Source organism: Gopherus evgoodei, chromosome 1 (assembly GCF_007399415.2).
Source record: "Gopherus evgoodei ecotype Sinaloan lineage chromosome 1, rGopEvg1_v1.p, whole genome shotgun sequence".
NCBI lineage: Eukaryota > Metazoa > Chordata > Testudines > Testudinidae > Gopherus > Gopherus evgoodei.
In genome coordinates, this window is record NC_044322.1 from 1,960,609 (window position 1) to 1,988,442 (window position 27,834).

Below are 27,834 nucleotides of genomic sequence, written 5' to 3' on the forward strand. Positions count from 1 at the left end.
GCGTTTATACACAACCCTAACCAGCCAGTTTGTGCATGCAACACAAGGGGAAATACTTTGACTGCATCTGTACTTTAACCTGCTATGCTAACAAGTGTGCGTTCACCACAAGATGTCTCTCCAGGCTCTCTGAAGGCACCGGTATGTAGCCTCTTCCAGAAGATGACCGTTTGGAGCATTAGTGCTGGTTTCGTAAACGAGCTTTCTGCATTTGGGCTCTGGAGGACCGTATTGAACTGGGGAGCTTGTGCTGGTGATGGGCTTGTGTTAGGAAATCATAAGAGTGACTGGACCTTTTTCCTACGTGGCTCTCCGGAGTGTCAGGTCAATGAATGACAGTACACGTGATGGGATGGCATTGCCTTTTCTTTGGCTGGCTGGAATGGACCATCATGGGTGGGAATTGAGTGGACAAGCACAGGAAAGCTCTGTGTGTTCATGGGAACTGCTGCCTTCTCCTGGATGGAGTATGCCAGATCTGTTTGTACATATCAATATGTGTGTATCCAACGTCTGAATTAGTGGGACTACCGTTAGGGGCCTGGGTTAGCTCACCTGAGGGTCTGGGTCTTTCGGGGGAGTCTAAGTTTGTGGTTTCTGTTCCCTAAAGCACCTGGAGTGATTTAGCTGATGCCCGTCAGTGTCTGTGCCAAGGGCAGACTTTAATGATAACGTCAGAGGAGGCTATAGTTGGGTCAACTCTTTTGATTCCAGATACAATTGATTTGACTTAATGTGGTGAAGTGGGAATGTTCTTAATGTGTTCTTTGAATACTGGGTGAGGAGTATTGACCTGGGAAGGGTGCAGGGGGTTTTTGCTGGTACGGTCTGCATTGGGGATGGGAGACTTGCCTTGGGGGAGGATACCTGAGCACATAACATGGGAACCAGGAGGGGGATTGGAGCCAGGCAACACCTCTGCCGGGGAAACTGGACAAAGGCTGAGGGAGGGACGGGGAAGGGTGAGTGAGATGGCTGGAGGGAGTTTCAGTTTGGAAAAGACGGTTACTTACCTTGTAACTGTTGTTCTTCGAGATGTGTTGCTCATATCCATTCCAGTTAGGTGTGCGCGCGCCGCCTGCACGTTCGTCGGAGATTTTTACCCTAGCAACACTCGGTGGGCCGGCAGGGCGCCCCCTGGAGTGGCGCCGCTATGGTGCTGGATATATACCCCTGCCGGCCCCTCCACTCCTCAGTTCCTTCTTGCCGGCTACTCCGACAGTGGGGAAGGAGGGCGGGTGTGGAATGGATATGAGCAACACATCTCGAAGAACAACAGTTACAAGGTAAGTAACTATCTCTTCTTCGAGTGCTTGCTCATATTCATTCCAGTTAGGTGATTCCCAAGCCTTACCTAGGCGGTGGGGTCGGAGCGAGACGTTGCAGAATGTAAGATCGCTGAGCCAAAGGCGGCATCGTCTCTAGACTGCTCTACCAGTGCATAGTGGGATGCGAAAGTGTAGGCTGAAGACCAGGTAGCAGCGCGACATATTTCCTGGATAGGAACCTGGGCCAGGAAAGCGGTGGACGAGGCATGAGCTCGAGTAGAGTGGGCAGTGAGAGAGCCGATCGGGACGTGGGCCAACTCATAGCACGTCCGGATACAGGATGGAACCCATGATGATAGCCTCTGGGAAGAAATAGGCATGCCTTTCATACGCTCCGCAACCACTATAAATAGCTGAGGCGAGCGTCTGAATGGTTTGGTTCTCTGAATGTAACAGACAAGAGCCCGGCGGACATCCAGGGTATGCAGCTGTTGTTCCCGGCGTGATGCGTGCGGCTTTGGGAAGAAGACCGGTAGAAAAATGTCCTGATTGATGTGGAAAGCGGAGACCACCTTGGGGAGGAAAGCCGGGTGTGGTCGCAGCTGTACCTTGTCCTTGTGGAAGATCGTGTACGGGGGGTCCACCATCAGGGCACGAAGCTCCGATACTCGTCTGGCCGATGTTATAGCAACTAGGAAGGCCGTCTTCCAGGATAGGTACAGCAGCGAACAAATGGCTAACGGCTCAAAGGGAGAGGCCATAAGCCTAGCCAGAACAAGGTTGAGATCCCAGGTAGGAGAAGGGTGCTTAACCGGAGGATAGAGTCGCTCCAACCCCTTAAGGAACCTGGAAACTACCGGGTGGGAGAAGATCGAACTACCGGATTCCCCAGGATGGAAGGTGGAAATCGCGGCTAGATGCACCCTTATCGAAGAAAGTACCAGGCCCTGCTCCTTGAGGTACCATAAGTAGTCTAAGATAATGGGGACCGATACACCTGCAGGAGCAAGGTTACGCTGGGCGCACCAATGGGAGAAGCGCTTCCATTTGGCAAGATATGTCGCACGTGTGGAAGGCTTCCTGCTTCCCAGGAGGACCTGTTGCACCGGGGTGGAACAGCGCAACTCAAATTGGTTTAGCCAGACAGCAGCCATGCTGTCAGGTGGAGGGACTGCAGGTTCGGGTGGTGAAGTCTGCCGAAGTCCTGCGTTATCAGGTCCGGGTAGAGTGGCAGAGATATCGGGTTCACCCGAGAGAGGTCGAGCAGCATGATATACCAGTGCTGCCTCGGCCATGCCGGAGCGATCAGGATTAGCCTGGCTCTGTCTCTGCGGAGCTTGAGCAGGACTCTGTGAACGAGGGGAAAGGGCGGAAAAGCATAAAGTAGACGACCTGCCCAGTGGATCAGGAAGGTGTCCGAGAGGGAGCCTGGGGAGCGACCCTGCAGGGAGCAGAACACCTGGCATTTCCTGTTCTCCCTGGAGGCAAAGAGGTCTATCTGGGGAAAGCCCCACTTCCGGAATACTGAAAGGAGGACGTCCGGGCGGATGGACCATTCATGGGACAGGAAGGATCTGCTCAGGTGATCCGCGAGCAAGTTCCGGACTCCTGGGAGAAAGGAGGCTACCAGTTCTATCGAGTGGGCTATACAGAAGTCCCACAGTTGCATCGCCTCTAGACAGAGAGGGGAAGACCGTGTCCCTCCTTGCTTGTTTATGTAATACATGGCCGTTGTGTTGTCTGTAAAGACTGCAACACAACGGCCTTCTAGGTGCTGTTGGAAGGTCTGACATGCCAGTCGGACCGCTCTCAGCTCTCGGACATTGATGTGAAGCCCCAGCTCCTGAGAGGACCAAAGGCCTTGAGTACGAAGGTGCCCTAAGTGAGCACCCCAGCCGAGAGAGGAAGCGTCTGTTGTCAGAGACACTGAGGGCTGTGCTGGGTGGAACAGACGACCGGCACACACCAGGGAGAGCGTCAGCCACCAGTTGAGGGAGCCCAGAACGCTTGGTGGAACCGTAATTACCATGTCTATAGCATCTCTGCGAGGACGATAGGCTGAGGCGAGCCAAGTCTGAAGAGGACGCATGTGCAGTCTTGCATGCCTCGTCACGAAAGTGCACGCAGCCATGTGCCCCAGGAGGACGAGACAGGCGCGGACAGAGGTTGTTGGGAAGCTTTGTAGCCTCTGTATGAGGCAGACCAAAGTCCGAAAGTGGTGTGGGGGTAGGCTGGCTGTTGCAATATTGGAGTCCAGCAAGGCCCCTATGAATTCTATCCTCTGCATAGGAAGCAGAGTGGATTTGTCCAGGTTGATAATCAGGCCTAAACAGATGAATAGGTCCTTGATGACGTTCACATGGCGGTGACCTGAGCCTCGGAGGTCCCTTGAATGAGCAAGTCGTCGAGGTATGGGAAGACATGCACTTGACGACGGCAGAGGGAGGCGGCGACTACCACCATACATTTCGTGAATACCCAAGGGGCCGAGGATAGGCCAAAGGGAAGGACTGCGAATTGATAATGTTGACTATTCACCACAAAGCGTAGGTACCTTCTGTGCGGAGGGCAGATCACGATGTGGAAGTATGCGTCTCTCATGTCGAGAGCAGTGTACCAATCTCCGGGATCCAGGGAAGGGATGATGGTACCCAGGGACACCATGTGGAACTTGAACTTTCTCATGAATTTGTTCAGTCCTTGCAGGTCCAGGATAGGCCGGAGGCCTCCTTTCGACTTGGGAATTAGGAAATATCTGGAATAGAACACCTTGCCCTTTAATTCCTCTGGAACCTCCTCTATAGCTCCCATGGCAAGGAGCTTGGACACCTCCTGCAGAAGGAGTTGCTCGTGAGAGGGGTCCCTGAAGAGGGACGAGGAGGGAGGGTGGGAAGGAGGGGTCGAAATAAACTGAAGACGGTAGCCATACTCCACCGTGCGGAGGACCCTGCGGTCCAAAGTCAGCTGGAACCATGCAGGGAGGAATGCGGCAAGGCGGTTGGTGAACTGAAAAGGATCCTGGGAGGCAATTGGTACGGTGCTCTCTGGCGCACCCTCAAAAGTTTGGCATCGGTCCCACCGGTGGCTTGGTAGGACCGGAGTTGTTACCCCCCTGTGGTCCAGACTGTCGTCTGCGAGAGGTACGACCTCGCCTTCTGGAGAAGTCCTGCCTTGGACGAGGTGGGGGGTAGGGGCGCTAGGGCTGCGTTCGGAAAGATCGCCTCTGAGTCTGTGGTGTATGCATTCCCAGCGAACACATGATTACGCTATTGTCCTTCAGACTCTGTAGGCGAGGGTCCGTCTTCTGAGAGAAGAGGCCCTGGCCATCAAAGGGTAGGTCCTGTATCGTATACTGGAGTTCAGGTGGTAGCCCTGACGCCTGCAGCCACGATATACGCTGCATGGCAATCCCTGATGCGACGGTTCTAGCCGCCGAGTCAGCGGCATCTAGCGCGGCTTGGAGGGAGGTCCGCGCCACTTTCTTCCCTTCCTCCAGGAGAGCTGTGAATTCCTGGCGGGAGTCCTGTGGGACAAGCTCTACAAACTTCCCTACTGCCTCCCAGGTGTTAAAGCTGTACTGACTCAGGAGGGCTTGTTGGTTCGCCACCCTGAGTTGGAGGTCTCCCGACGAATAGATCTTCCTACCCAGCAAAACCATGTGCCTGGCCTCCCTTGGTTTAGGCACAGGGGCTTGCTGGCTGTGGCGCTCCCATTCGTTGACGGACTGGACTACCAACAAACAAGGAGGAGGGTGCACATACAGGTACTCGTACCCCTTGGATGGTACCATATATTTGCGTTCAACCCCCTTGGCTGTGGGTGGTACTGATGCCGGGGATTGCCAGATGGTATCCGCTCGCGCCTGTATTGAACGGACGAAGGGAAGGGCAATCCTGGTTGGAGCTTCCGCTGATAATATACTGACAACTGGGTCATCTACCTCAGGAACTTCCTCAACGGGTAAGTTAATGTTGAGGGCGCCGCGCCGCAGGAGGTCCTGGTGCGACCTGAGGTCAATGGGGGCGGACCAGATGTAGCCGTCCCCGCCACCGCTTTATCCGGTGATGAAGAGGATGAAACCCCGGGAACCAGCTGGTCTTGGAGTTCCTGGTCCTGGGGGATGTCCTGCGGATCCTGTGGATCTGGTACATGGGCTGTGGGTTCCTCCGTACCTGCTGGGGGAAGTCTGCTCACAGTGGATTCTGGTGCCCGATGTTCAGAAGGGGCGGACCGCGGTGGAACATGCGGATCACCTTGGTTCTGATGGTAGGTGTGACGAACTGGAAAAGTTCTTAATGTTTTCTCTAAATACTGTATTGGTGCCTCAGTGCTCCCATGGCAGTTCTTAAGTATCTGGCAGAGCCAAGGGCCAGTGCACCTAAATGCCTGACACTCTGTCTCCTAGCAACTGATGGCCTGGGCCCCTCCTCTGCAAAGGTGCCAGCTGAAGGTGTTGGAGACAAAGGGATCAGGTGACCTCCTGGCCCGGGAAATGGGCTGAGCAGAGAGGAGGGGCTGGGAGGGGTTGTTAGTCTGGAGCTGGCTGGGGTCAAGGGTGGAAGGGAGACCTGGGGGGTCTGGCTCACTGCCCCCTAGAATGGACCCAGCCGAGGGGTCCGGTTCGCTGTATCTACAAGCTCTGTTTTAGACCCTGTTCCTGTCATCTAATAAACCTCTGTTTTACTGGCTGGCTGAGAGTCACGTCTGACTGCAAAGTGGGGGTGCAGAACCTGGTGGCTTCCCCAGGACCCCACTGGGGCGGGCTCGTTGTGAGAAGCGCACGGAGGGGCAGAGGATGCTGAATGCTCCAAGGAGAGACCCAGGAGGTGAAGCTGTGTGAGCTTCTTGCCCTAAACAAGTCTGCTCCAAGGGAGAGGAGGCTCCCCAAAGTCCTGACTGGCTTGGTGGGGAGCAGTTCCAGAGCATCGCCCGGTGACTCCGTGACAGTAGGCCCAAGGTGTCCAAAAAGGCCACTGATGAGGGCTCTGGTGATTATCCGAATCCCTGTATGATGCAGATTCTGCATGAGAGGAGATCGACGGATGGCGAGATGGCCACGGAGGGGCGGAGACCGTTTGGTGAGTGTCTCTGCATCCATTCGGACCATCTCTATGCAGTGCCGGAGAACAGTACCGAGAGTCGTGGCGGTGCCGGGAGTGGGACCGGGACCTGCGACCAGCATGGTGCAAGGAGGTTGACTGGTACCTGGAATCGCCCGGCCGAGATCGGCTGCAAGAGGCCCGGTGCCACGAGTGTCTAGATCTGGATCAGTGCCGGTAGTATCTGGACGGCGACCGGGATCTCGAGCAGTACTTCGAGTACGACCAGTACCTTGATGGAGGACAGTACTGGGACTGCGAGCGGCCGCGGGATCAGGATCGACGGCGGGACCGGGACCGGGACTGCGAAGCTCTGTGGTGCCGGGCGAAGAAGGTCTCTCGAGCCGGCTTGCCAATAGACTGAGGGACCCGCACCGGCAGTGCCGGGAGTCGAGGCAGCTCAGGCTCCGTCATGGCGATCAAGTCTCGTGCTGCGGAGAATGTCTCCGGCGTGGATGGCACGGTAAGCTCAACCATGGCGCATGCCGGGGAGCTGGTAAGCACCGGACTCGACGGCCCTTGCGAGGCCGGAATCAACGGTGTGGAGGACGTCGGTGCTGCGGCAGATGACGGTGCCGGGCGATCCGACTTGGTTAAGCGCTCGGACTGCGGTGTGGATACAGTCGCTGCAGGAGGCTTATGCTTCTTGCTCCTAGGTGACAGCGAGCGGTGCCGGGTGGGAGCTTGGGCGGATGAAGGCTGATGTCGTGGAGTCTTCACCGATGGCGTGCGCTCCGGTGCTGAGGAGGTACTTGTTCCCGGTGCCTCTGCCGGTGCCGCTGACTGGGGAGTCAAAGCCGCCTCCATCAGGAGTTGCTTTAGGCGAATGTCCCGCTCTTTTTTAGTCCGGGGCTTGAACGCCTTACAGATGTGGCACTTGTCTGTAAGATGAGACTCACCCAAGCACCTAAGACAGGAGTCGTGCGGGTCTCCTGTGGGCATCGGCCTATGGCAGGCTGAGCACGGTTTGAAGCCCGGTGAGCCGGGCATGGGCCCTGGTACTGGGGAAAGGGATGGGACTAATCCCCCAAACTATCTACAACAACTATTACAGAACTAATGACTAACACTAACTATACTTGTAAGAAATCGAACTATATACACAATTAGAAGAAAAACGAGCAAATCGCTAGGGAGGTGGAGGTCAGGCAACTGCACTCCACTGTTCCAACGACCGACACGGGCGGTAAGAAGGAAGTGAGGAGCCGAGGGGCCGGCAGGGGTATATATCCGGCACCATAGCAGCGCCGCTCCAGGGGGCGCCCTCCCGGCCCACCAAGTGTTGCTAGGGTAAAAGTCTCCGACAAACGTGCACGCAGCGCGCGCACGCCTAACTGGAATGGATATGACCAAGCATTCGAAGAACTGGCTGGGAAAATGGAGGGGAGCCCCAATGGGCTCTGGCCTCCCTCCTCCCCCCACCTCCCCGATGGACTTAACTGAGCGGGTCCTGTTGTCTGTACCTGCAAGACCTGTCTTGGACTGTGTTCCTGTTGTCTAAATAAACCTTCTGTTTTACTGGCTGGCTGAGAGTCGCGGTGAATCGCAGGAAGCCGGGGGTGTAGGGCCTTGTCTCCCTCAACACTCCATGACACTTAACAAGTCAAGAGTTTCTGGCTTCCAGGGCTGAAAAGGCCACTCGAGTTCTAAAAACCCACCGCGTTTTGTGTCTTTTGCTGCCCTCTTATGGGCGATAAAAGTTCTGTCGCTAAAACTTAGGTGAAGATTCCACTCGCAATGAAGCAAGAGAGAGCCCTGCTTGCTCTCATGTGTCTGAGAGGGTCTGGCTGCTGCGTGCCTGGAGACAGACCTGGCGAGGTGGCTGTGTGGAGGAGACCATATTTAGGGGTTGCTATTCAGTCTGGAATGGCACGGTAACACTGCGCTCTGCAGAGGTTTCACGGTTACGCTGAGTGTTTAAAATGGAAAAAGTATCTTCCTCCTCCCCTTCCCATCAGACATTGTTCTTCGTCAGTAGAAAACGCCCCATGTGCAGTGGTGGGCTGGGCCCGTTCTAGAGCTGACAAAGCTGGATTTCCCTCCCCTGAGCGAAGTGTTCAGTGCAAGTGACCCTGTTTGGGGACAAAGTAGCACATGGCTCTGCTTTTTCGTGCAGAACGGCGCTGTGCCACGTGCGTGGGGCTGCTTTCCTGTTCACTCTTGGCTGGTTTGTGTCCATGTCCAAGACCTGCCATTGACCAGCTACAGCTCACCCCTGTGCAGTGGACCTGCACATGGCCCGTGCACCGTTAGAATCCCAACCTCACCCTCAAAGTATGGTTTGCATGGGCTGTGCCTTGGGGGGTGAATCCCAGCTCTGCCTTTGGCTGCCGGAGCCAGTCCTGTCCCCTCTCTGTGCCTCAGTTTACCCATCAGTAAAATGCAGGAACGGTGCTTGCGGCAGTTAGAATAGGTGAAGAGATGCGACATGAGCACTCTGATTTTGGGAGCTGATGGGTGGGAGCTGGGTAGGAAGCAGAGCCCCTGGTTGGGCAGGGTTTCTGTGCTGCTCTATCAGGCTGCCGGAAGGAGCAGGGCAAGGCTGGCTGGTTGGAGTTCAGTGGGGTGGGAGCCCATTCTGCCCCACGCTTCAGTGTCTCAACCCAGACACGTGATTTCCCTGCGTCAAACGTGCCTTCTGCATGGAGGGGTAAAGCAGGAACGCACCCTGTGCCGAGGGCGCCAGCAACTGGAGCTGAACGTGCTGCTTCTGCATTAGGTTCCCCAGCCACAACCTGGCAGTCAGGCCTGTTCTGCCCTGGTCGCTGGCACTCCCACCAGCTGTGGGCTCCTGCGAGGCAGGGTCTCTGCTCTGTCCCTTCCCCATGGCTCAGTATCCGAGTTCTTGCCTCCTTCCGTCCCAGTTCCTTGCTAACCGTGTCTGCTCCCTCTTCCCCAGGGGTCTTCCTGATCCCCTACTTCATCATGCTGCTCTTCACCGGCCTGCCTCTGTTCCTGCTGGAGCTCAGCCTTGGCCAGTATGGAGCTGCAGGGCCCATCACCGTCTGGAAGTGCTGCCCCCTGCTGAAAGGTGAGTCCGTGCCTGGCGCAGCGTCCCGCTCCCCTGACTGAGCAGGGCATGGGGAGAGCCAGCCGCTGTACATTTTACCTCCCACTTCTCCGTCACCCACAAACCCACAGTGGACAAGGTCCTCTGCCTCTCGCTCTGACCACATCACCTCCCGCTCTAGATCCCTCCTCCAGTCCTGCTCCTCCACTGTGTCCAGTTCAGCCAGCCTGGCCGCTGCCTCCAGGCCTGGCAGAGCTCCACCCCCATCCCATATCTGACCACATCCCTTAACACAGTCCCCGCCTCCAGCCTCAGGGCTAGGTTTATCCACTCCCCCAGCTGTCGCTGCACTGTCTCAAGTGCCAGGAAATGCCTCCTTGAGCTGCTTCGCAAGGTCAGTGCCCTCCCCTCACTGCAGCCCTCTCCGAGACCCCCAGTTCCGAGCAGCCCGCCCCGTAGGCTGTAACACAAAACCCAGCCTCTCCTCTCCTCCTCCGTCCCTGGAGGATTTCAAAGCACTAAAGAATGTGCCCTCCTGGGCCCCTGGGAGGAGCATCTGTTGTCTCCATTGCCCAGAGAGACCAGTGGCTTGGCCTGACCTCCCCGATGTACCCAGCACAGCAGCCCCCACTGAAATCCACAGGGCTATGGGCACCTGGGAACGTCAAGTTCCACAAGTGATTGGCAGGGCTGGGCGCAGAGCCCGGGCTCCTGACTTCCTGCCCTGTGCATTAGCAGCGAGTGCATCCTTCCCTCTCTAATGACTGTAAAGTGCTGGAGGTCTCCGGCGCCGTCAGCGTTCTCCATAGCAGATGGTTCCCAAGCAGAGCTGTGGTGTTCAGCCCGGCTGTCGACTGTCTCCAGCTCTTCCCCCTGCCAGACCCTTGGGAGTGGGACAGGGTGGGGACTCTTAGCATGCCGAGGCTCTAAGCCCAAGGAGCAAAACTCTCTCTTGATTGTCTCCTCAGTCGTCCACCTTGATACACCAGAGGAACCCACTGGGCAGCAGGTCCTTGCTCCAGCCCCACGCCGTTCAGTGCAAGCGTGTGAGGGAGAGACACCCAGCACCACTCAAACCACCTGAGCTCAGCAGTGTGTGTCCCCTGCTCCCTCTCCTGGGGGGTTTGGCCCCTAGAGCTTCCAGCTCTGTTCAGGAGCAAGCAGATCACCCTGTGGCCCAATGCGGGCTGACAGCCTGAGCACACCTGTCCGAGCAGGATGCTGGGCTCTCTCTAGTCCCCTACGGACGTCATTGCTAGCAGTGCTGGACACACCTGCCCCGTGTGAGGGCAGGAAGCGTGCCTGGGGAGGAGAGATTTGAATGAGACCTGAAGGTATCAGCCAGTGAGGAGGCTGGGGAAAGGAAGGGGACATGGGCTGATGGGCTGAGCCTCCTGACGAGAGATGGATCGGGCTGGGAGAACGCTGCCCCCAGGATCACGGGGCACAGAGCCTGCAGACTCGCTGGAGAGACCTAGGGGGACCAGAGTGCCTGGTGGGCCTTGTCTAGTTCCCGTGTGCAGCGGTGTTTAGATCTGAATGCTCTGTAGCTGCAGAGGGGTCTTCTCCCAGCCTCCCACACCCGCGCTGGCGGGAGACCCCGAGATCTGCTGCGCTGCCTGTCATAAACAGATAGCTAAGGGTTAATGTTCTTTTACCTGTAAAGGGTTAACAAAGGGAACCAAACACCTAACCAGAGGACCAATCAGGAAACAAGACTTTTTCAAATCTGGGTGGAGGGAAGTTTTGGGTGTGAGTTCTTTGTTCTTTGTCTTGGTTCGGTGACCCTTTCGGCTCTGAGAGTGATCTTTCTATCTCCAGGCTTTCTAATCTTCTGTTTCCAAGTTGTAAGTACAAGGATAGTAAGACAATAGGTTTATATTGTTTTTTTTTTTTGTATTTACATGTGTGTAGTTGCTGGAATGTGTTAAATTGTATTCTTTTTGGATAAGGCTGTTTATTCATTTTTTCTTTTAAGCAATTGACCCTGTATATTGTCACCTTAATACAGAGACCATTTTATGTCCCTTTTCATTCTTTTTATATAAAGCTTTCTTTTTAAGACCTGTTGGAGTTTTTCTTTAGTGGGGACTCCAGGGAATTGAGTCTGCAGCTCACCAGGGAATTGGTGGGAGGAAGAAGACAGGGGGGGAAATCTCTTTGTGTTAGATTTACTAAGCCTGACTTTGCATACCCTCTGGGTGAGGGGGGAGAGAGATTTGATCTCTCGGTATTTGTGTTTCAAGGACTTGTAGCAGGGAATCTCCTAGAGTATCCGGGGCGGGGAAATCTGGGAGGAGGTAAAGAGGGTGGAATCCCTTTGTTTAGATTCACGGAGCTTGAATCTGTATATCTTTCCAGGAACCCAGGGAGGGAACACCTGGAGGGGAAGAGGGAGAAGGGAAATGGTTTATTCCCCTTTGTGGTGAGACTCAAGGAATCTGAGTCTTGGGGGTTCCCCAGGGAAGGTTTTGGGGAGACCAGAGTGAGCCAGACACTGGAATTCTGGCTGGTGACAGCGATATCAGATCCAAGCTGATAATTAAGTTTGGAGGTTTCATGCTAGCTTCTCATGTTCTGAACTCTAAGGTTCAGATCTGAGTAGGACAGTTATGACACTGCTGCTCTCCCTGCTTCTGTTTCGCTCCGTCTCAGTGGCCTAGGATACATGCCGTTACGTGTCTGGCCAGTGCCTCGCGCAGCCTGCGGTCATGGCCGCGGTCTGAGAGGTGCTCCCTGCAGCACGTGCCACCTCCCATCGTTGGCAGTGTGCAGTGACCAGTTCCCCACAACCTCGCGCTCTTAGTGCAGCTCAGACACGTGGCCTCCAGGCTCGTGCACCCCCCCACATCTCCATCCACCTGTTGTCTCATAGTTGACGTGTGAGCACTTCGGGGCAACAGCCATCTCTCTCCTGTGCCCACAGAACGCAGGGGGCCCAGCTTCGATCCCTGCCGATGCCCGCAGGGGTAGTGATCGAGCAGGGCTGGTGTCAGCTGCACCTTCCTCCCTTCCTTCTCTGCAGGGATCGGCGTGGGCATGCTGCTCGTCTCCTCGCTGGTGTCACTCTATTATAATGTCATCATCGCCTGGACTTTCTACTACCTGGGCATGTCCTTCCAGAGCCCCCTGCCCTGGTCTTGCAATGCTCCGCAGAACGCCCCTCTCTGCCAGGTCTGTCTCTTTCCTCCCGGACGACTGCTCCACTGGGGCGGGCTGGGTTAGTCCCCTCAGCTAGGCAGCTTGGCCTGGCGCTGCTTAAAACACTCGGCTGCTCCTCATGCTGCTATGGGTGGGCTAGGAGGGGGCATCTGTCTGGGTCAGCCAGGGCCTCTGTATGTGCGGCTGTTGGGTCCCGGGCACGGCTACTGTAGGAGATGGGAGTCAGCTAGCCATAGTGTGAGGATGCTGCTGTTCCCTCTGGGGCCTCTTGCCGTTTGGGGAGGTGCAGGTGACCCTCCCACAAGCAGCATCCTGCAGGGACCCCACCCTGAGGTGCAGGCTGGGTCCTGGCTACAGAGGAGATGGAACTGCCTACAGGAGCTACTCAGACCTGTTCCTCACCTGGCCAGAGGGGGGTCTCCAGCCCAGCGGGCCCCTCCCACGCCCAGCTCCCCCCCGCCCAGCTCCCCCCCACCCAGGCCCGGTGCGAGTGAGGGAAGAGGAGGAGCAGGCTGTGATATGCAGGGCAGAGGCCAAACCAAGAGGCCAGCGGATGTGTCCTTTAGCAAACGCTGGGCCTGACCCAGTGCCCATGGATGAGGGAGCAGCAACGAGCAGTTAGGCCAGGGCTGCTGGGAGCCACGAGCTCTCTGGGGAGTCTGCCTCTCCGTGCTGTTGGGCAAGGAACAGGGAGGAAGCTTCTGCCTGGGGGCAGCCGGCGTAGGGTTGCGGAGCCGGTGACCAGCCCGCTCTGTCTCTTGCAGAACGCATCAGGAAACGCCAGTCGGTTCAGTGCCAGCGAGGCCTTCTGGAAGTGAGTGGCTGCGTTACGGTGTTTGTGTTTGAGACTGATTCACCGCCCTTCCCGGCTCGCTGCAGGTCCCAGCCTGCCTGGCGCTCTCCCTCTCACTCACGGAGCCCCTGTGCTCCTGTGGAAGCCTCTCCCACCTCCGCTCACTCAGGGACTGCCTCTGCCAGCTCCACTCTCAACACCAGGGGGCGCTTCGGTCAGCAGAGTGCTGGGATAAGGGTCCAGGACTCCCTGGCCGGAAAAACAGTTGCATCAAGGGATTCTCCCTGTGTGGAGCTGTGGAACTCACTGTCGCAGGGCGCACAGTGCATGAGAGAATAGCCCCTATCCTGGTACTGGGGTTGAAGCCGTAAGCTCCTTTCCAGGCTAGGTTTGGAGGAAGCATCCCCTGCAATACTGTCATGTCTCCACGTCAATGTTACCCTCAACAGCTCACACGGAGTCCAGGTCCCTGCCCCAAGCCGCTAGAGACCAGTGCTGGCAAACTGGCTGTGGGGGTAGTGGGACTGTCATGCCGGATGTAGGCCTGTGTCATGAGCAGGAGGGGCTGGCTGGTGGGTGGGAAGCTCTTGCCAAAGTAGGAGGCAGGGATGAAGCCAGGAGGGGGCAAAGGGATCTGGTAGTGGGCACGGTGGCAGGATTTAACACCCATTCTGGTCGAGGGGGAGCGACACCCTGTGTTCAGTGCAGGCTGGCTCTGCGTGTCTTTAACCTGCACTTGTGCCATGCAGCGAGCAGGTGCTGGGGGTCACGCACAGCTCTGGCCTCCACGACCCGGGCCCGGTGAGGTGGCCGCTCGCCATATGCTTGTTGGTCGCCTGGATCGTCATCTTCCTCTGCATGTTAAAGGGAATCCGCAGCTCGGGCAAGGTGAGTGCAGGGCAGGGCGTGGCCGGGATTTGCTAGTGTGGGCCTGTTGGAGCATGTTCCCGTGGCAGTCGAAGGAAGGGGAACCCCATGTGCTGGCTAGGCCCAGGGTTTTCTGTATGCATGTCCTTTAAGGAGGGAAGTGCCCCCAGAAGCTTGGTCAATGGGCACATTCTTACCAACGCTGATGTCTGAGTATCAGTCCCCGGCCCCTGCTCCCCGAAGGAGGTGGGGCTGATCCCCGCTTTACATGGGGAAACCTAGGCATGGCATGACTCCGGAGCGGAGTTGCTGACCATTAGCTAGCACTGCCGTTGAGCTGGGGCCATGTCTCATGAATTCTCACTATCCTGCACGTGTCCCGGGCAGCGGCCGGGAGGGCAGATGGGAAAAGAGGCTGATCTGCCACGTGAAGGCTAGAGAGAGTTTGGGGCTTCTCTGGTTAAAAGTATCTGCCAAACCCACACCTTCTCCATTCAGAACGTCCTGAGATCTCCCCTCCAGAGGGTTAGTTCTGGGGAGGGGTTCTGGGCTCCCCAGCACTGAGGGGGACATGGCACATCTATTGGGGGGGGTGAAATAGCTAAATAAGGCAACAGGCAAAGTGCTCTTCTCCTCCCACCTCCAAAGAAAAAGGCCCCAGGGCACTGAACAGCAAATAACCAGGAAGTAGGGCCTGGCCCCACAGCACGCAGACCGGCCCATGGACTGGTGGGGTCGGTCATGCATGCTCTGACCCCATCAGGCAGGGGCTCCTTGTGCATGGGGTTCCTAGCCCCATCCAGGCTCCCTGGGCAGCTGCAGCAGGGTGAATCCAGCTGGGTTCACCCCGCAGTTGTCTCTGCTCCATGGTGTTGCCAGAGTGATGCCGTATAATTAGCGCCGTGAAAAACGCACCACGGACCATGAAATCTGGTGTCTCCCATGAAATCGGGTCTTGTGTACTTTCAGCCTTCTCTACAAATTTCGTGGGAGAGACCATCGTTTCTCAAACTGTGGGTCCCGACCCAAAAGAGCCTCAAGGTGTGGGGGTCACAAGGTTATTGTAGGGGGTTGGTGTATTGCCACCCTTGCTGCACTGCCTTCAGAGCTGGGCAGCCGGAGAGCGGCAGCTGGAGTCTGGACACTCACCTCTGAAGGCAGCGCCCGACCACCAGCAGGAGTAAGAGTGGCAATCCCGCAACCCCCCCTACAATAACCTTATGACCCCCCCCCCCGCCAAAACCCCCTTTTGGGTCAGGCCCCCACAGTTACCACATGGGGAAAGTTCAGATTTAAACAGCTGAAATCATGAAATTTACTACTTTTAAAACCCTATGACCATGAATGTGGTAGGGCCCTACGTATTCTCCTCCATCCCAGGCCTTGGCTCCCTCGTGTTGACCTCAGCACTGCAAGGGGTGGGTGTCTCCTTGGTGCTGGTGGGTGCCATGCCAGGGATGGTGTGTGTGGGGATGTAAGCAGCCAGTGGTGCCATCAGCACTGTGTGGGGCTGGTGGGTGCAGCGTGCCAGGGATGGAGGGGGGTTTCAAGCCAGGGGTGTGCCAGTGCAGGGATGGGGGGGAGGGTTACAGCCGCCAGGGGTGTGCCCGTGCAGGGATGGGGGAGGAGGGCTACAGCCGCCGGGGATGTGCCCATGCAGAGATGGGGGGCGAGGGTTACAGCCGCCGGGGATGTGCCCATGCAGAGATGGGGGGCGAGGGTTACAGCCGCCGGGGATGTGCCCATGCAGAGATGGGGGGCGAGGGTTACAGCCGCCGGGGATGTGCCCGTGCAGGGATGGGGGGGAGGGTTACAGCGGGAGGGGGTGCCTGTGCAGGGATGGGGGGAGTGATTTACAGCCACTGGGGGTGTGGCCATGCACGGATGTGGGGGAGGGTTACAGCCGCCGGGGGTGTGCCCGTGCAGGGATGGGAGGGAGGATTTACAACTAGGGGTGTGCCTGTGCAGGGATGTGGGGAGGGTTACAGCCGCCGGGGGTGTGCCCGTGCAGGGATGGGGGCAGGGGTTTACAGCTGGGGGTGTACCCGTGCAGGGATACGGGGGGAGGTGAGGGTTTACAGCTGGGGGTGTGCCCATGCAGGGATGGGGGTGGGGGTTTACAGCTGGGGGTGTGCCCGTGCAGGGATGGGGGTGGGGGTTTACAGCTGGGGGTGTGCCCGTGCAGGGATGGGGGCGGGGGTTTACAGCTGGGGGTGTGCCCGTGCAGGGATACGGGGGGGGTGGGGGTTTACAGATGCCGGGGGTGTGCCCGTGCAGGGATGGAGGAGGGGTTTACAGCCGGGGGTGTGCCCGTGCAGGGATGGAGGAGGGGTTTACAGCCGGGGGTGTACCCGTGCAGGGATATGGGGGGAGGTGAGGGTTTACAGCTGGGGGTGTGCCCGTGCAGGGATGGGGGCGGGGGTTTACAGCTGGGGGTGTACCCGTGCAGGGATACGGGGGGAGGTGAGGGTTTACAGCTGGGGGTGTGCCCGTGCAGGGATGGAGGGGGCGGGTTTTACAGCCGGGGTTGTGCCCGCGCAGGGATGGGGGTGGGGGTTTACAGCTGGGGGTGTGCCCGTGCAGGGATGGGGGCGGGGGTTTACAGCTGGGGGTGTGCCCGTGCAGGGATACGGGGGGAGGTGGGGGTTTACAGATGCCGGGGGTGTGCCCGTGCAGGGATGGAGGAGGGGTTTACAGCCGGGGGTGTGCCCGTGCAGGGATGGAGGAGGGGTTTACAGCCGGGGGTGTGCCCGTGCAGGGATACGGGGGGAGGTGAGGGTTTACAGCTGGGGGTGTGCCCGTGCAGGGATGGGGGCGGGGGTTTACAGCTGGGGGTGTGCCCGTGCAGGGATGGGATGGGGGTGGGGGTTTACAGCCGGGGGTGTGCCCGTGTAGGGATAGAGGAGGGGTTTACAGCCGGGGGTGTGCCCGTGTAGGGATGGAGGAGGGGTTTACAGCCGGGGGTGTGCCCGTGTAGGGATGGAGGAGGGGTTACAGCTGGGGGTGTACCCGTGCAGGTGGTGTATTTCACAGCGACGTTCCCATACCTGGTCCTCACCGTGCTCATCATCCGAGGAGCTACGCTGGAGGGATCCATTGAGGGCGTCCGCTTCTACCTCTCCTCGGACTGGAGCAGGCTACAGAGCGCTCAGGTACCCGCCCCCATGGGCACCTTAGACTCCCCCCCGCTCGCCATAGAATCACAGAATATCAGGGCTGGAAGGGACCTCAGGAGGTATCTAGTCAAACCCCCTGCGCAAAGCAGGACCAACCCCAACTAAATCATCCCAGCCAGGGCTTTGTCAGGCCAAGCCTCAAGCGTTGGCCCGGCTTTGTGCTCGGCGGGGGCGGCGGCGGCGGTGGGATGTGGGGCCCGGCTTTGCGCTCGGCGGGGGCGGTGGCAGCGGTGGGATGCGGGGCCCGGCTTTGCGCTCAGCGGGTGCAGTGGTGGCCATGGGATGTGGGGCCCGGCTTTGCGCTCGGCGGGGGCGGCAGCGGCGGTGGGATGTGGGGCCCGGCTTTGCGCTCGGCGGGGGCGGCGGCGGCGGTGGGATGTGGGGCCCGGCTTTGCGCTCGGTGGTGGCGGCGGCGGCGGTGGGATGTGGGGCCCGGCTTTGCGCTCGGCGGGTGCGGTGGCAGCGGTGGGATGCAGGGCCCGGCTTTGCGCTCGGCGGGTGCGGTGGTGGCGGTGGGATGTGGGGCCCGGCTTTGCACTCGGCAGGTGCGGTGGGATGTGGGGCCCGGCTTTGCACTCGGCGGGTGCGGTGGTGGCGGTGGGATGTGGGGCCCGGCTTTGCGCTCGGCGGGGGCGGCAGCGGCGGTGGGATGTGGGGCCCGGCTTTGTGCTCGGCGGGGGCGGCGGCGGCGGCGGCGGTGGGATGTGGGGCCCGGCTTTGCGCTCGGCGGCGGCGGCGGCGGCGGCGGGATGTGGGGCCTGGCTTTGCGCTCGGCGGGTGCGGTGGCAGCGGTGGGATGCAGGGCCCGGCTTTGCGCTCGGCGGGTGCGGTGGTGGCGGTGGGATGTGGGGCCCGGCTTTGCACTCGGCAGGTGCGGTGGGATGTGGGGCCCGGCTTTGCACTCGGCAGGTGCGGTGGGATGCGGGGCCCAGCTTTGCGCTCAGCGGGGGCGCGGGATGTGGGGCCCGGCTTTGCGCTCAGCGGGGGCGGTGGGATGCGGGGCCCGGCTTTGCACTCGGCGGGGGCAGTGGGATGCGGGGCCCGGCTTTGCGCTCGGCGGGTGCGGTGGTGGCCGTGGGATGCGGGGCCCGGCTTTGCGCTCGGCGGGTGCGGCGGTGGCGGTGGGATGCGGGGCCCGGCGTTGCGCTTGGCGGGACGCGGCGGTGGTGGTGGGATGTGGGGCCCGGCTTTGCACTCGGCGGGGGCGGTGGTGGCGGTGGGATGCGGGGCCCGGCGTTGCGCTTGGCGGGACGCGGCGGTGGCGGTGGGATGTGGGGCCCGGCGTTGCGCTTGGCGGGACGCGGCGGTGGTGGTGGGATGTGGGGCCCGGCTTTGCGCTCGGCGGGTGCGGTGGTGGCGGTGGGATGCGGGGCCCAGCTTTGCGCTTGGCGGGACGCGGCGGTGGTGGTGGGATGCGGGGCCCGGCGTTGCGCTTGGCGGGGCGGTGGTGGCGGTGGGATGTGGAGCCCGGCTTTGCGCTCGGCGGGGGCGGTGGTGGCGGTGGGATGCGGGGCCCGGCTTTGCGCTCGGCGGGTGCGGTGGTGGCCGTGGGATGCGGGGCCCGGCTTTGCACTCGGCGGGGGCGGTGGTGGCGGTGGGATGCGGGGCCCGGCGTTGCGCTTGGCGGGACGCGGCGGTGGCGGTGGGATGTGGGGCCCGGCGTTGCGCTTGGCGGGATGCGGCGGTGGTGGTGGGATGCGGGGCCCGGCTTTGCGCTCGGCGGGTGCGGTGGTGGCGGTGGGATGCGGGGCCCAGCTTTGCGCTTGGCGGGACGCGGCGTTGGTGGTGGGATGCGGGGCCCGGCGTTGCGCTTGGCGGGGGCGGTGGTGGCGGTGGGATGTGGGGCCCGGCGTTGCGCTTGGCAGGACGCGGCGGGGGCGGTGGGATATGGGGCCCGGCTTTGCGCTCGGCGGGTGCGGTGGTGGCCGTGGGATGCGGGGCCCGGCTTTGCGCTCGGCGGGTGCGGCGGTGGCGGTGGGATGCGGGGCCCGGCGTTGCGCTCGGCGGGTGCGGTGGTGGCGGTGGGATGCGGGGCCCGGCTTTGCGCTTGGCGGGACGCGGCGGTGGTGGTGGGATGCGGGGCCCGGCGTTGCGCTTGGCGGGACGCGGCGGGGGGGCGGTGGGATATGGGGCCCGGCTTTGCGCTCGGCGGGGGCGGTGGTGGCGGTGGGATGTGGGGCCCGGCTTTGCGCTCGGCGGGGGCGGCGGTGGGATGTGGGGCCCGGCGTTGCGCTTGGCGGGACGCGGCGGTGGTGGTGGGATGCGGGGCCCGGCTTTGCGCTCGGCTGGTGCGGTGGTGGCCGTGGGATGCGGGGCCCGGCGTTGCGCTTGGTGGGACGCGGCGGTGGCGGTGGGATGCGGGGCCCGGCTTTGCGCTTGGTGGGACGCGGCGGTGGCGGTGGGATGCGGGGCCCGGCTTTGCGCTTGGTGGGACGCAGCGGTGGCGGTGGGATGCGGGGCCCGGCTTTGCGCTTGGCGGGACGCGGCGGTGGCGGTGGGATGCGGGGCCCGGCGTTGCGCTTGGCGGGACGCGGCGTCAGCGTCGGGATGGCTTTGCGCTCGGCGGGCGCAGTGGCAGCGGCGGGACACGGCGCCCTGGCTTTGCATTCAGGGGGCGCAGCGGCCCGCAAGGAGCATGTTCGGGGTGGGGAAGGAGCCGGCTCCCAATGAGTTCTTCCCCCTACCCTCCAGGTGTGGAACGATGCTGCCTCACAGATCTTCTACTCGCTGGGCATTGGCTTTGGGGGGCTTCTCTCCATGGCCTCCTACAACAAGTTTGACAACAACGTGATCAGGTGAGCGGGCGAGTGGGCCAGGGAGCACTCTGGGCCAGGCCGTGTCGGGCCGCGGCAGCGTGGTCCTGAGTGACCCCGCACACGTGCTGTAGGGGAGGCTGCCCAGCTGTGTGTGTGTGGCGGGGGGGCGGAGGAGGCGCATGTCTTTGCTGCCATGATAACTCCAGAGCCACCTGGGTCTCTACTCTTGTCCCAGAGCTGGAACTTGTGAGCTTCTGCTCCTGAATGCCAGGTCCTGCCAGCTGAGCTACAGGGGAGCCTGGGAAAACCAGTGGGCTACCACCACTGGGACGGCGAGCCGGGATCCCAGCTCCTTGGCAGCTTTGCCACACCGTCGGCTCCATGGGGAGCTGCTTGATGGTGTGAACATCTCAGCCCAAAGGGTTGACGGTCTCTGTGCCAGAGATCCTGGGCCGGGGGGCAGCCCAGGCTCCTGTCAACTCCTTGTACAACCCACCCACCCCCGCTCTGCCACCCACAGGGACACCCTGGTTATTGCCATCGGGAACTGTTGCACCAGCTTCTTCGCTGGGTTCGCCATCTTCTCCATCCTGGGCCATATGGCGTGGAGGAAGAGAGTGCCGGTGGGGGAGGTGGCCGATTCAGGTACGGGGGGGCCGGCTGTATGTCCTGCCTGGGTGAAACCATCCTGCTCAGCACCTGCCTCCCATCCTGCCCCGCCCCAGCCGAATTCTGTGCCCATCCCAGTGATGTTGGCAGGGGGAGTGGGGATTTCTTGCTGCCAATTCCTCTCCAGATCAGGCCAGCTGAGCCTCCAGCAGGAGCTGCCCTCACTCCATCCTCCAGAGGATCGGGCGGCTCCTTGCCCTGGATTTAGGAGCTTACCTTTGGGCAGCTGGGTTTAAAACTTGGCCTTTAACTCTTGGGAGATGGGATGGGAGGTGGCTCCGGGGATGATTCAGGCCCAGCCCTGTGAGGGGTGCAGTCTGCCCTCAGGGCACCCCAGCAGGGCACTGCTGGAGTGTCTAATGTGCCGCCCTCACCCCAACCCTTCTCGAATGTGTCCCGGCCCAGGGCGTCCAGGACCCCGGCTGACATTCCTTGCAGGGGCTGCCACTGGCGCTGACCTGGCCACTGGCTGGCGCTGCCCTTGCTCCGGTGTGAGGGGCACCCCACCTTTTCCCAATTCATAGGGCTCCAGGCAAAAAGCACCTACCCGTACCCAGTCCACAAGGCTCCAGGTGTAACTAACCCGGTCCATGCAAGTACCCACACCCGGACCCAATCCGCAGGGCTCCGGGTGTATACTACTTCTGCAGGTGTGCAGGACCTTTTCCCAGTGAAAGAGCCTTACACAGTAATACGCTGCATAACCTCTGTCTATTACCAATCACCAAAACCGGACTGCACACGCAACACACAGTGTCACCAGTCCAAACCAGACATGAACTTTTCTTGATGGCCAGCCAGGATCAGATCCATCTGGGGAACTTGTCTCTACACGGCGTCATTGGCAGGGTGCTGAGGTCTGGCAGCTTTGATCTTTGGGGCTGTGTCCTGGGGTTGGTTCACAAAGAACTTGTTTTTGGACCCCAGTTTCTATAGTGAAACGAGTCCTTTTTAGCTGTTTCCTAACTTGTCATTATAGTAAAATGTTACTAACCGATCCGAACATTGTGTAACAAAATTCTATAACCAGTCCTACCTCACCACCTTGATTGATTTTTACTAGGTGTAAATTAATTATGTAACAGACAGAAACAGTTAAAGAACCAGACAGACCATACAGATAAACAATGGGGAAGTGGGGACAGTAATGCCCAAACAGTACAAAAACAGGGATTTCACAACCACAACTATTGAGAAGTGATTTCTTGCCAGACAGATGCTGTCAAACAGGGTTTTCTTTAGCCACCTTATGTTTCTTTATCTGGTGATAGCCAGAGGTGAAAGTAAGCTGGTCCTGTCTGGTACAGCGTACCGGCAAGAGCCAGTACGCCATGCTGGACCGCACCAGCTTCCACGGTGGGGATTCAAAGGGCTCTTGGCTGCTCACAGCCGTGGGGAGCTCTGAGCCCTTTAAATCCAAGTCCCAACCTGGCTGCCGGGATTCAAAGGGCTCTGGGCTGCCCAGAGGGGCCTGGATTTAAAGGGGTCAGAGCTCCCCGCGGCTGCGGGCAACCTAGAGCCCTTTGAATCCTGGCCATGGCTCCGGCAGCTGAGCAGGGGCCAGGATTTAAAGGGCTCAGGGCTCCCCTCAGCAGCAGGAGCTCTGGGCCCTTTAAATCCCTGCCCCAGCCCCACAAAGCTCGAGGTTCCCCCCGGCGGCCTGAGCCCTGGGGGCCTCCCAGCCACCTCTTCACCTGGGAGCCCCTGGTTGATTTAAAGGCCCCGGGTCTCGCAGCCACAGCTGGTGCCCAGGGCCTTTAAATCTTGAGAGGCCACGCCCCCCTCAGGACTCCAGCGGTACCGGTAAGTCCTGTAAGATAGCAGACGAAGGCCTTAGGCTTTAGGCCTTATGCTGTGGTTGCAGACAAAGGCCTTATCCCTTAGACCAGGGTAGAAACACGCTGGCCAGGAGTGAATGTTGCTGGGCTGTGCTGCTGCTTGAGGCCGTGTTCTCCATTTCTCCTCCACCCCCGCAGGTCCTGGGCTTGCCTTCGTGGCCTACCCAGAAGCCCTTGCTCTGCTGCCTGCCTCTGCCTTCTGGTCGGTCCTGTTCTTCCTGATGATGTTCACGCTGGGAGTAGACACCCTGGTGGGTATAACTTGGCAGGTCATCGCTCACATGCCCCCTCCCTTCGCTACTGGGGATCGCTGGCCTCTAGGACCCTCTCCTCCCTGCAGCGCAGAGGTGTCGCCCTCCTGGCCGTAGATCTGGGACGAGCTGGCCCCTAGCGATGCAGAGAAGCTTTGGCCACCCATCGGTCCATCTGCCTCTTGGACACATGGTCCACCAGCGTCCACCGCTCACCCAGGCATCTGCAAATCCTGCTGGTCCAGGGGGTCGTTCTCTGGCAGAGCTGGGTTCATGGGGGACGGTGTCAGCACCCTCCCCCAGGACACGTTGTCATGCTCTTTATAGAGGGGGCAGGGAGTACTCCTTGCAGGGATGGCGCAGGAACATGTGGTGGGGCAGCAGGTGCTCCTTGGAGGGGTGGGGCAGGAGCATGTGGTGGGGGAGGGGCATGAGTGCTCCTTGGAAAGGGTGGGGCAGGAGCATGTGGTGGGGCAGGGGCATGGGTGCTCCTTGGAGAGGGTGGGCAGGGAGAATCCTCGCCACCCTGAGTCGGACAGGCAGTCAGGAGTGACCCTTTCCAGCTCCCTCTGGACTTAGCCCCACATGTGTGGGGTGCTCCCCTGTGTCCTGGAGACACTCCGCACCGGGCCCTGGGACACGCTCAGCAGGGTGCCGGGGCACTGAGCACACATCCCAAAACCGGCAGTGCCTACGGGCTGGTGCCCGGGGTGCCCTGACTCCCAGTCTCTCCCCCAGTTCGGGAACATGGAGGGCATCACCACGGCTGTGCTGGACGAGTTCCCAGCCCTGCGTGAGTGGAGACGGAAGACTCTCTTCCTGGGTGCACTGTGCTTCATCTTCTACCTGCTGGGCCTGCTGCTCATCACCGAGGTAGGGCAGAGCTCAGCCCCCCACGGGGAGCCGGCTGTTGGGGCCAAATTGTCTCCAGCCCACAGATGCCATCGACCTTGGGGCAGGAGCCCACCACTGCCTGCTTGGCACAGGGGCGGGGCCTTCCCCACTGGACAGGGGTACTGGGGGGTGCTCACCTGGCTGTGCTGCACTCGGGCTGGAGACGGGTGGCCGGGCCTGTGGCTCAGCTGGCCACGTGCTGGGCAAGCAAAGCACCCTGTGGTGGGTCCATGGGAACAGAGGCTGCCCCTCCAGCATGGCAGGCGTTGGGCGCGTTAACCCACCTGTACCCAGTCCATGTTCATGTGCCCGCTGCACTGTCGCTTGCAGGGTGGCATTTACTGGTTCACCCTCATCGACGCCTACAGCACCAGCTTCGGCCTCATCATCATCACCCTCTTCATGTGCATTGGCATTGCCTTCTTCTATGGTGAGTGTCCCAACCTGGGGCTAGGCCCATCCTAGAGTGTTGGACTAACCTCCCTCCTTGCCCACCGTGGAAATGCAGCCACCTCTGGGGCGTGACGTGGCAGCTGCTTCACAGCACATCGCAACACCACCCTACCTTGTTCAAGCATCAGCCGCCTGCTTGGTACAGGATGCAGAGGGGGCTGTGACCCCTGGCTGATCTCCACCCTGGAGGGCAGTACATTTCTGGCAAAGGGTCAGGACCCCAGTGCTTCTTCCAGAGACCAGCAGCACCCCCTGGAACTGCTGACCTGGAAAGAGCGCCTCCTTCGGAGCTACCAAGCACCTCTCTGCAGCCCCCGGGGGTTGCTGGGAGGTCTGCCATCCAAGCCCTGCCTTGGTGTGCAGGGCTGCCCAGAGGATTCAGGTGGCCTGGGGCAAAGCAATTTCAGGGGCCCCTTCCATAAAAAGAAGTTGCAATACTATAGAATACTATATTCTCGTGGGGGCCCTTGCAGGGCCCAAGGCCTGAGACAAATTGCCCCACTTGCTCCCTCCTCTGGGCAGCCCTGCTGGTGTGCCCCTGGGGAGCTCGCCCAGTGTCGGGGACGCCGCAGGCCTAGTGCAGGGGGTGACCACGGTGCCGGAGGTTCTCCTCTCTAAACCCCCATTTGTCCCCATCTCAGGAGTGAACCAGTTCTGCCGGGACATCGTTGACATGATCTGCCGGTGCCCGCCCTGGTGCAGCAAGCTGGTGCTCTACTTCAAGGCATGCTGGGTATTCATCACGCCGTGCCTGCTGCTGGTAGGTACCGGCCCTGCCCGAGAGGCCCCCACGCCACGCGCAAGGGGCAGCTGCGCGATGCAAGAGCAAAGCCTGCCTCTATCGCCAGGCCTGGGACGACTCTGGTGCTGAGCGCTGAGTTGCTCGCCGGCCTGCCTGACCCGGCAGCCAGATGGGGCCGTGCAGCCCCCTAGTGTCCCAGCCTGTAATCCCCTGGGCATCCCTGGGGCAATGCCAGACTTGACGGTGCTGCACCACTGCCCCCTAGTGGCTCCAGCCTGCACAGCTCAAATTGACCCCCATCCCCCAGGTATCTGGGCACCTTCTGGGGAAGGGCTGCGGGTGTCTGACCGGGCTGCTTGGATCTGCCCTTCCAGTTCATCCTCATCTACATCTTCCTGGAGATGTACAACACGTCCCTGCACTACGGTGCCTACGCCTACCCACGCTGGGGCAAGGCCCTGGGCGTGTGCATGGGCACCGTGACCTGCATCCAGATCCCGCTCTGGGCGCTCATGGCCATCTGCAGGGAGTCAGGGACGCTGACGGACGTGAGTGTGGAGCCTAGCCGCCCTCCCCGGGTCCCCTGTGCAATCCAGCTCCCCCAGGGGTGGGGAGGGCAGGGCAGGGCAGGGCTGGAAGGAGCTGGGAGCTCCTGGCTGGGGGCGGGGGGTCATCCTGCAGAGTGGGGCATGCTGGGATCTGGAACCTGCCATCTCTCACCACCTGGGGCCCCTGGGGGGCCCTAGCCCCTGCTTTGTCCTTTCTGGGTAGGGCTCAGGCTCCCAGCCCCGTGGCCTACCCCTGCAGCCGTTGGGCAAATGCTGCAGCTGTGCTCCAGCGGTCATGGCCTCAGCCCTCCGCCCTGCAAGTCCTTGGACCCCACTCCCTGTGAGGGCTGGGCCTGGCTCCCTCACCATTCCCCCTGAGGGCTGGGTCTGGCATCTGGCTCCCTACCCCCCCTGCCCCCGAGGGCTGGGCCTGGCTCCTGCCCACCCCGTCTCCCCCTGAGGGCTGGGCCTGGCGCCTGGCTCCCTACCCGCCCCCCCGAGGGCTGGGCCTGGCTCCTGCCCACCCCCTCTCCCCCCGAGGGCTGGGCCTGGCGCCTGGCTCCCTACCCGCCCCCCCGAGGGCTGGGCCTGGCACCTGCCCTCCTCCGAGGGCTGGGCCTGGCTCCCTACCACCACCACTCCCGAGGGCTGGGCTTGGCTCCTGGCTCTCCCCCCTTTCACCCCTCCCCCCGAGGACTGGGCCTGGCACCTGGCTCCCTCACCCCCTGCCCTGAGGGCTGGGCCTGGCGCCTAGCTCACCCCTGCCCTCCTTGCAGCGGTTCCGGAAAGCCATCCACCCTCTGAATTCCTGGCGCACGGCGCCCACCCACGCCGAGGTCATCGACGTCCCCTACACCATCAACCTGGTGGACAGCGACTTCGCTAGCCCGCCCCAGGGGAGCAGCGAGGCCTGAGGGGCCAGGGCCGGGCAGCAGAATGGGGGCTCCAGGCAGGTCGCTGCCCTCGCCGCTCCGGGCAGCTGCTCTTGGCTCCATTGTGGCAGCCTCCCAGGCAGAGGCCGCGGGCCGGTGCTCCTGGATCCTGTTGGAGGCTGCAGGTGGTTCCTCACCTGCAGGAGACGATGCTGGGCTGGAATCTGCTGCTCTCCAGCCGCAGCGGTGCCAGCGGGGGGGCAGGGCGGGGCCAGGACTCTGCTCAGGGCTGTGGCCCACCAGCCGCCGGGCACTTTGCAAGAGGGGCCTGGCCTCTGAACCTTCTTAAAATCATAGGGAAAGGATTGTACTTGAGAATCGATTGCATGTGCCCCCTGGCGCAGCTGGGCACACGGCTGGGTGGGTGCGCAGGCACCTCCCAGGCATGGACAGAGGTGCGCAGATGGGGCCGCTCCGAGGTGTGGAAGTGTGCAGACAGCGGCATGCCCTGCGGCACAGACGAAGTATGTGGACAGGGGGGCGCTCCAGGGCGTGGACAGAGAGGGGCACGCACAGAGAGGTGCCCTGGGGCACACACAGAGAGGGGCACGCACAGAGAGGTGCCCCAGGGCATGGACAGAGCTGTGTGCTCCTTGCCCAGCTGCACCCTCGGCGGGAAGTGATTCCCCAGCACTGAAGCAAGGCTGGGCTGCTGCTGTCCTAGCACTAGTGTCTGTGCAGGGGGCTGGCCGGGCTCCTGGGGGCTGCACCTGGGGGGGAGAGTTGTGGTGGGGGCTCCTCTGGCTCTGTGCCTGCCAATCCGAGGTCTAGGCCCTGGGTTCCCCTCCTCTGTCTTGGGCACTAAGGCCAACTGCTCCATTAGCCAACCCAGCCATGGCTCGAATCAGCTCCTGCCAGGGTCTCGCCAGGGGGCGGCCGGCAGGGTCACAGCCCAAGCCTGCCCCAGGGGTGAGGACTTGGGGCCAGCGGGTTGGTGGTGGCACGAGGTTCATGGTGCACAGCTGGGAAGCACCTTGCTCTACAGGAACTGCCCACGTGTGGGAGGCGGCAGCTGCTGTGGGCAGGGCTGGCAGAGGTGAGGATTTGTCCCGGCAGCGAGATGCAGGGGGAGGGGGTCTCTCCACAGGCCGGCCCTGCCAAGGGGCTGGGTTTTGGGGGCCCCAGCTCGCCGGCCGCTGGGATTTCTCTGCGGCAGAAATAAAGGCTTGGTGATTCCCGAACAGAGCGGGACAGTCTCTTATTGTCGCCCCAGTGGCCGCCATGGGGATGGTGCTGCCTGGTCCCTGTGCGGGGCTGTGTCAGTCTGGGGGACGATGGTCCAGCTGGGCCTTGATCTGCACAGCAGTATGGACCGGCCTCCCCTCCAACACACGCACACACCCTGCAGGGATGGGGGAATCGCTGGGAGGCTGCAG

At 60.9% G+C, this 27,834-nt stretch overlaps 1 protein-coding gene across 8 annotated transcripts in view; it reads left to right on the forward strand.

Annotated features, from left to right (window-relative positions):
* The window catches only part of LOC115648318 (sodium-dependent proline transporter-like), a 51,418-nt gene extending 23,796 nt beyond the window's left edge, over positions 1 to 27,622 (forward strand). For 7 of the 8 annotated variants that reach the window (XM_030555730.1, XM_030555764.1, XM_030555746.1 and 4 more), the window contains 13 exons: positions 9,267 to 9,398; positions 12,403 to 12,551; positions 13,304 to 13,353; positions 14,082 to 14,220; positions 17,217 to 17,351; positions 20,067 to 20,170; positions 20,652 to 20,776; positions 22,777 to 22,889; positions 23,628 to 23,762; positions 24,114 to 24,213; positions 24,878 to 24,996; positions 25,353 to 25,526; positions 26,303 to 27,622. In XM_030555730.1, the coding sequence (XP_030411590.1) occupies positions 9,267 to 9,398; positions 12,403 to 12,551; positions 13,304 to 13,353; positions 14,082 to 14,220; positions 17,217 to 17,351; positions 20,067 to 20,170; positions 20,652 to 20,776; positions 22,777 to 22,889; positions 23,628 to 23,762; positions 24,114 to 24,213; positions 24,878 to 24,996; positions 25,353 to 25,526; positions 26,303 to 26,440 (1,613 nt within the window). In that variant the 3' untranslated portion in view covers positions 26,441 to 27,622. The remainder of the gene's footprint in view (positions 1 to 9,266; positions 9,399 to 12,402; positions 12,552 to 13,303; positions 13,354 to 14,081; positions 14,221 to 17,216; positions 17,352 to 20,066; positions 20,171 to 20,651; positions 20,777 to 22,776; positions 22,890 to 23,627; positions 23,763 to 24,113; positions 24,214 to 24,877; positions 24,997 to 25,352; positions 25,527 to 26,302) is intronic. The other variant, XR_003999521.1, reaches the window with a different exon arrangement.
* Positions 27,623 to 27,834: the final 212 nt, after the last annotated feature.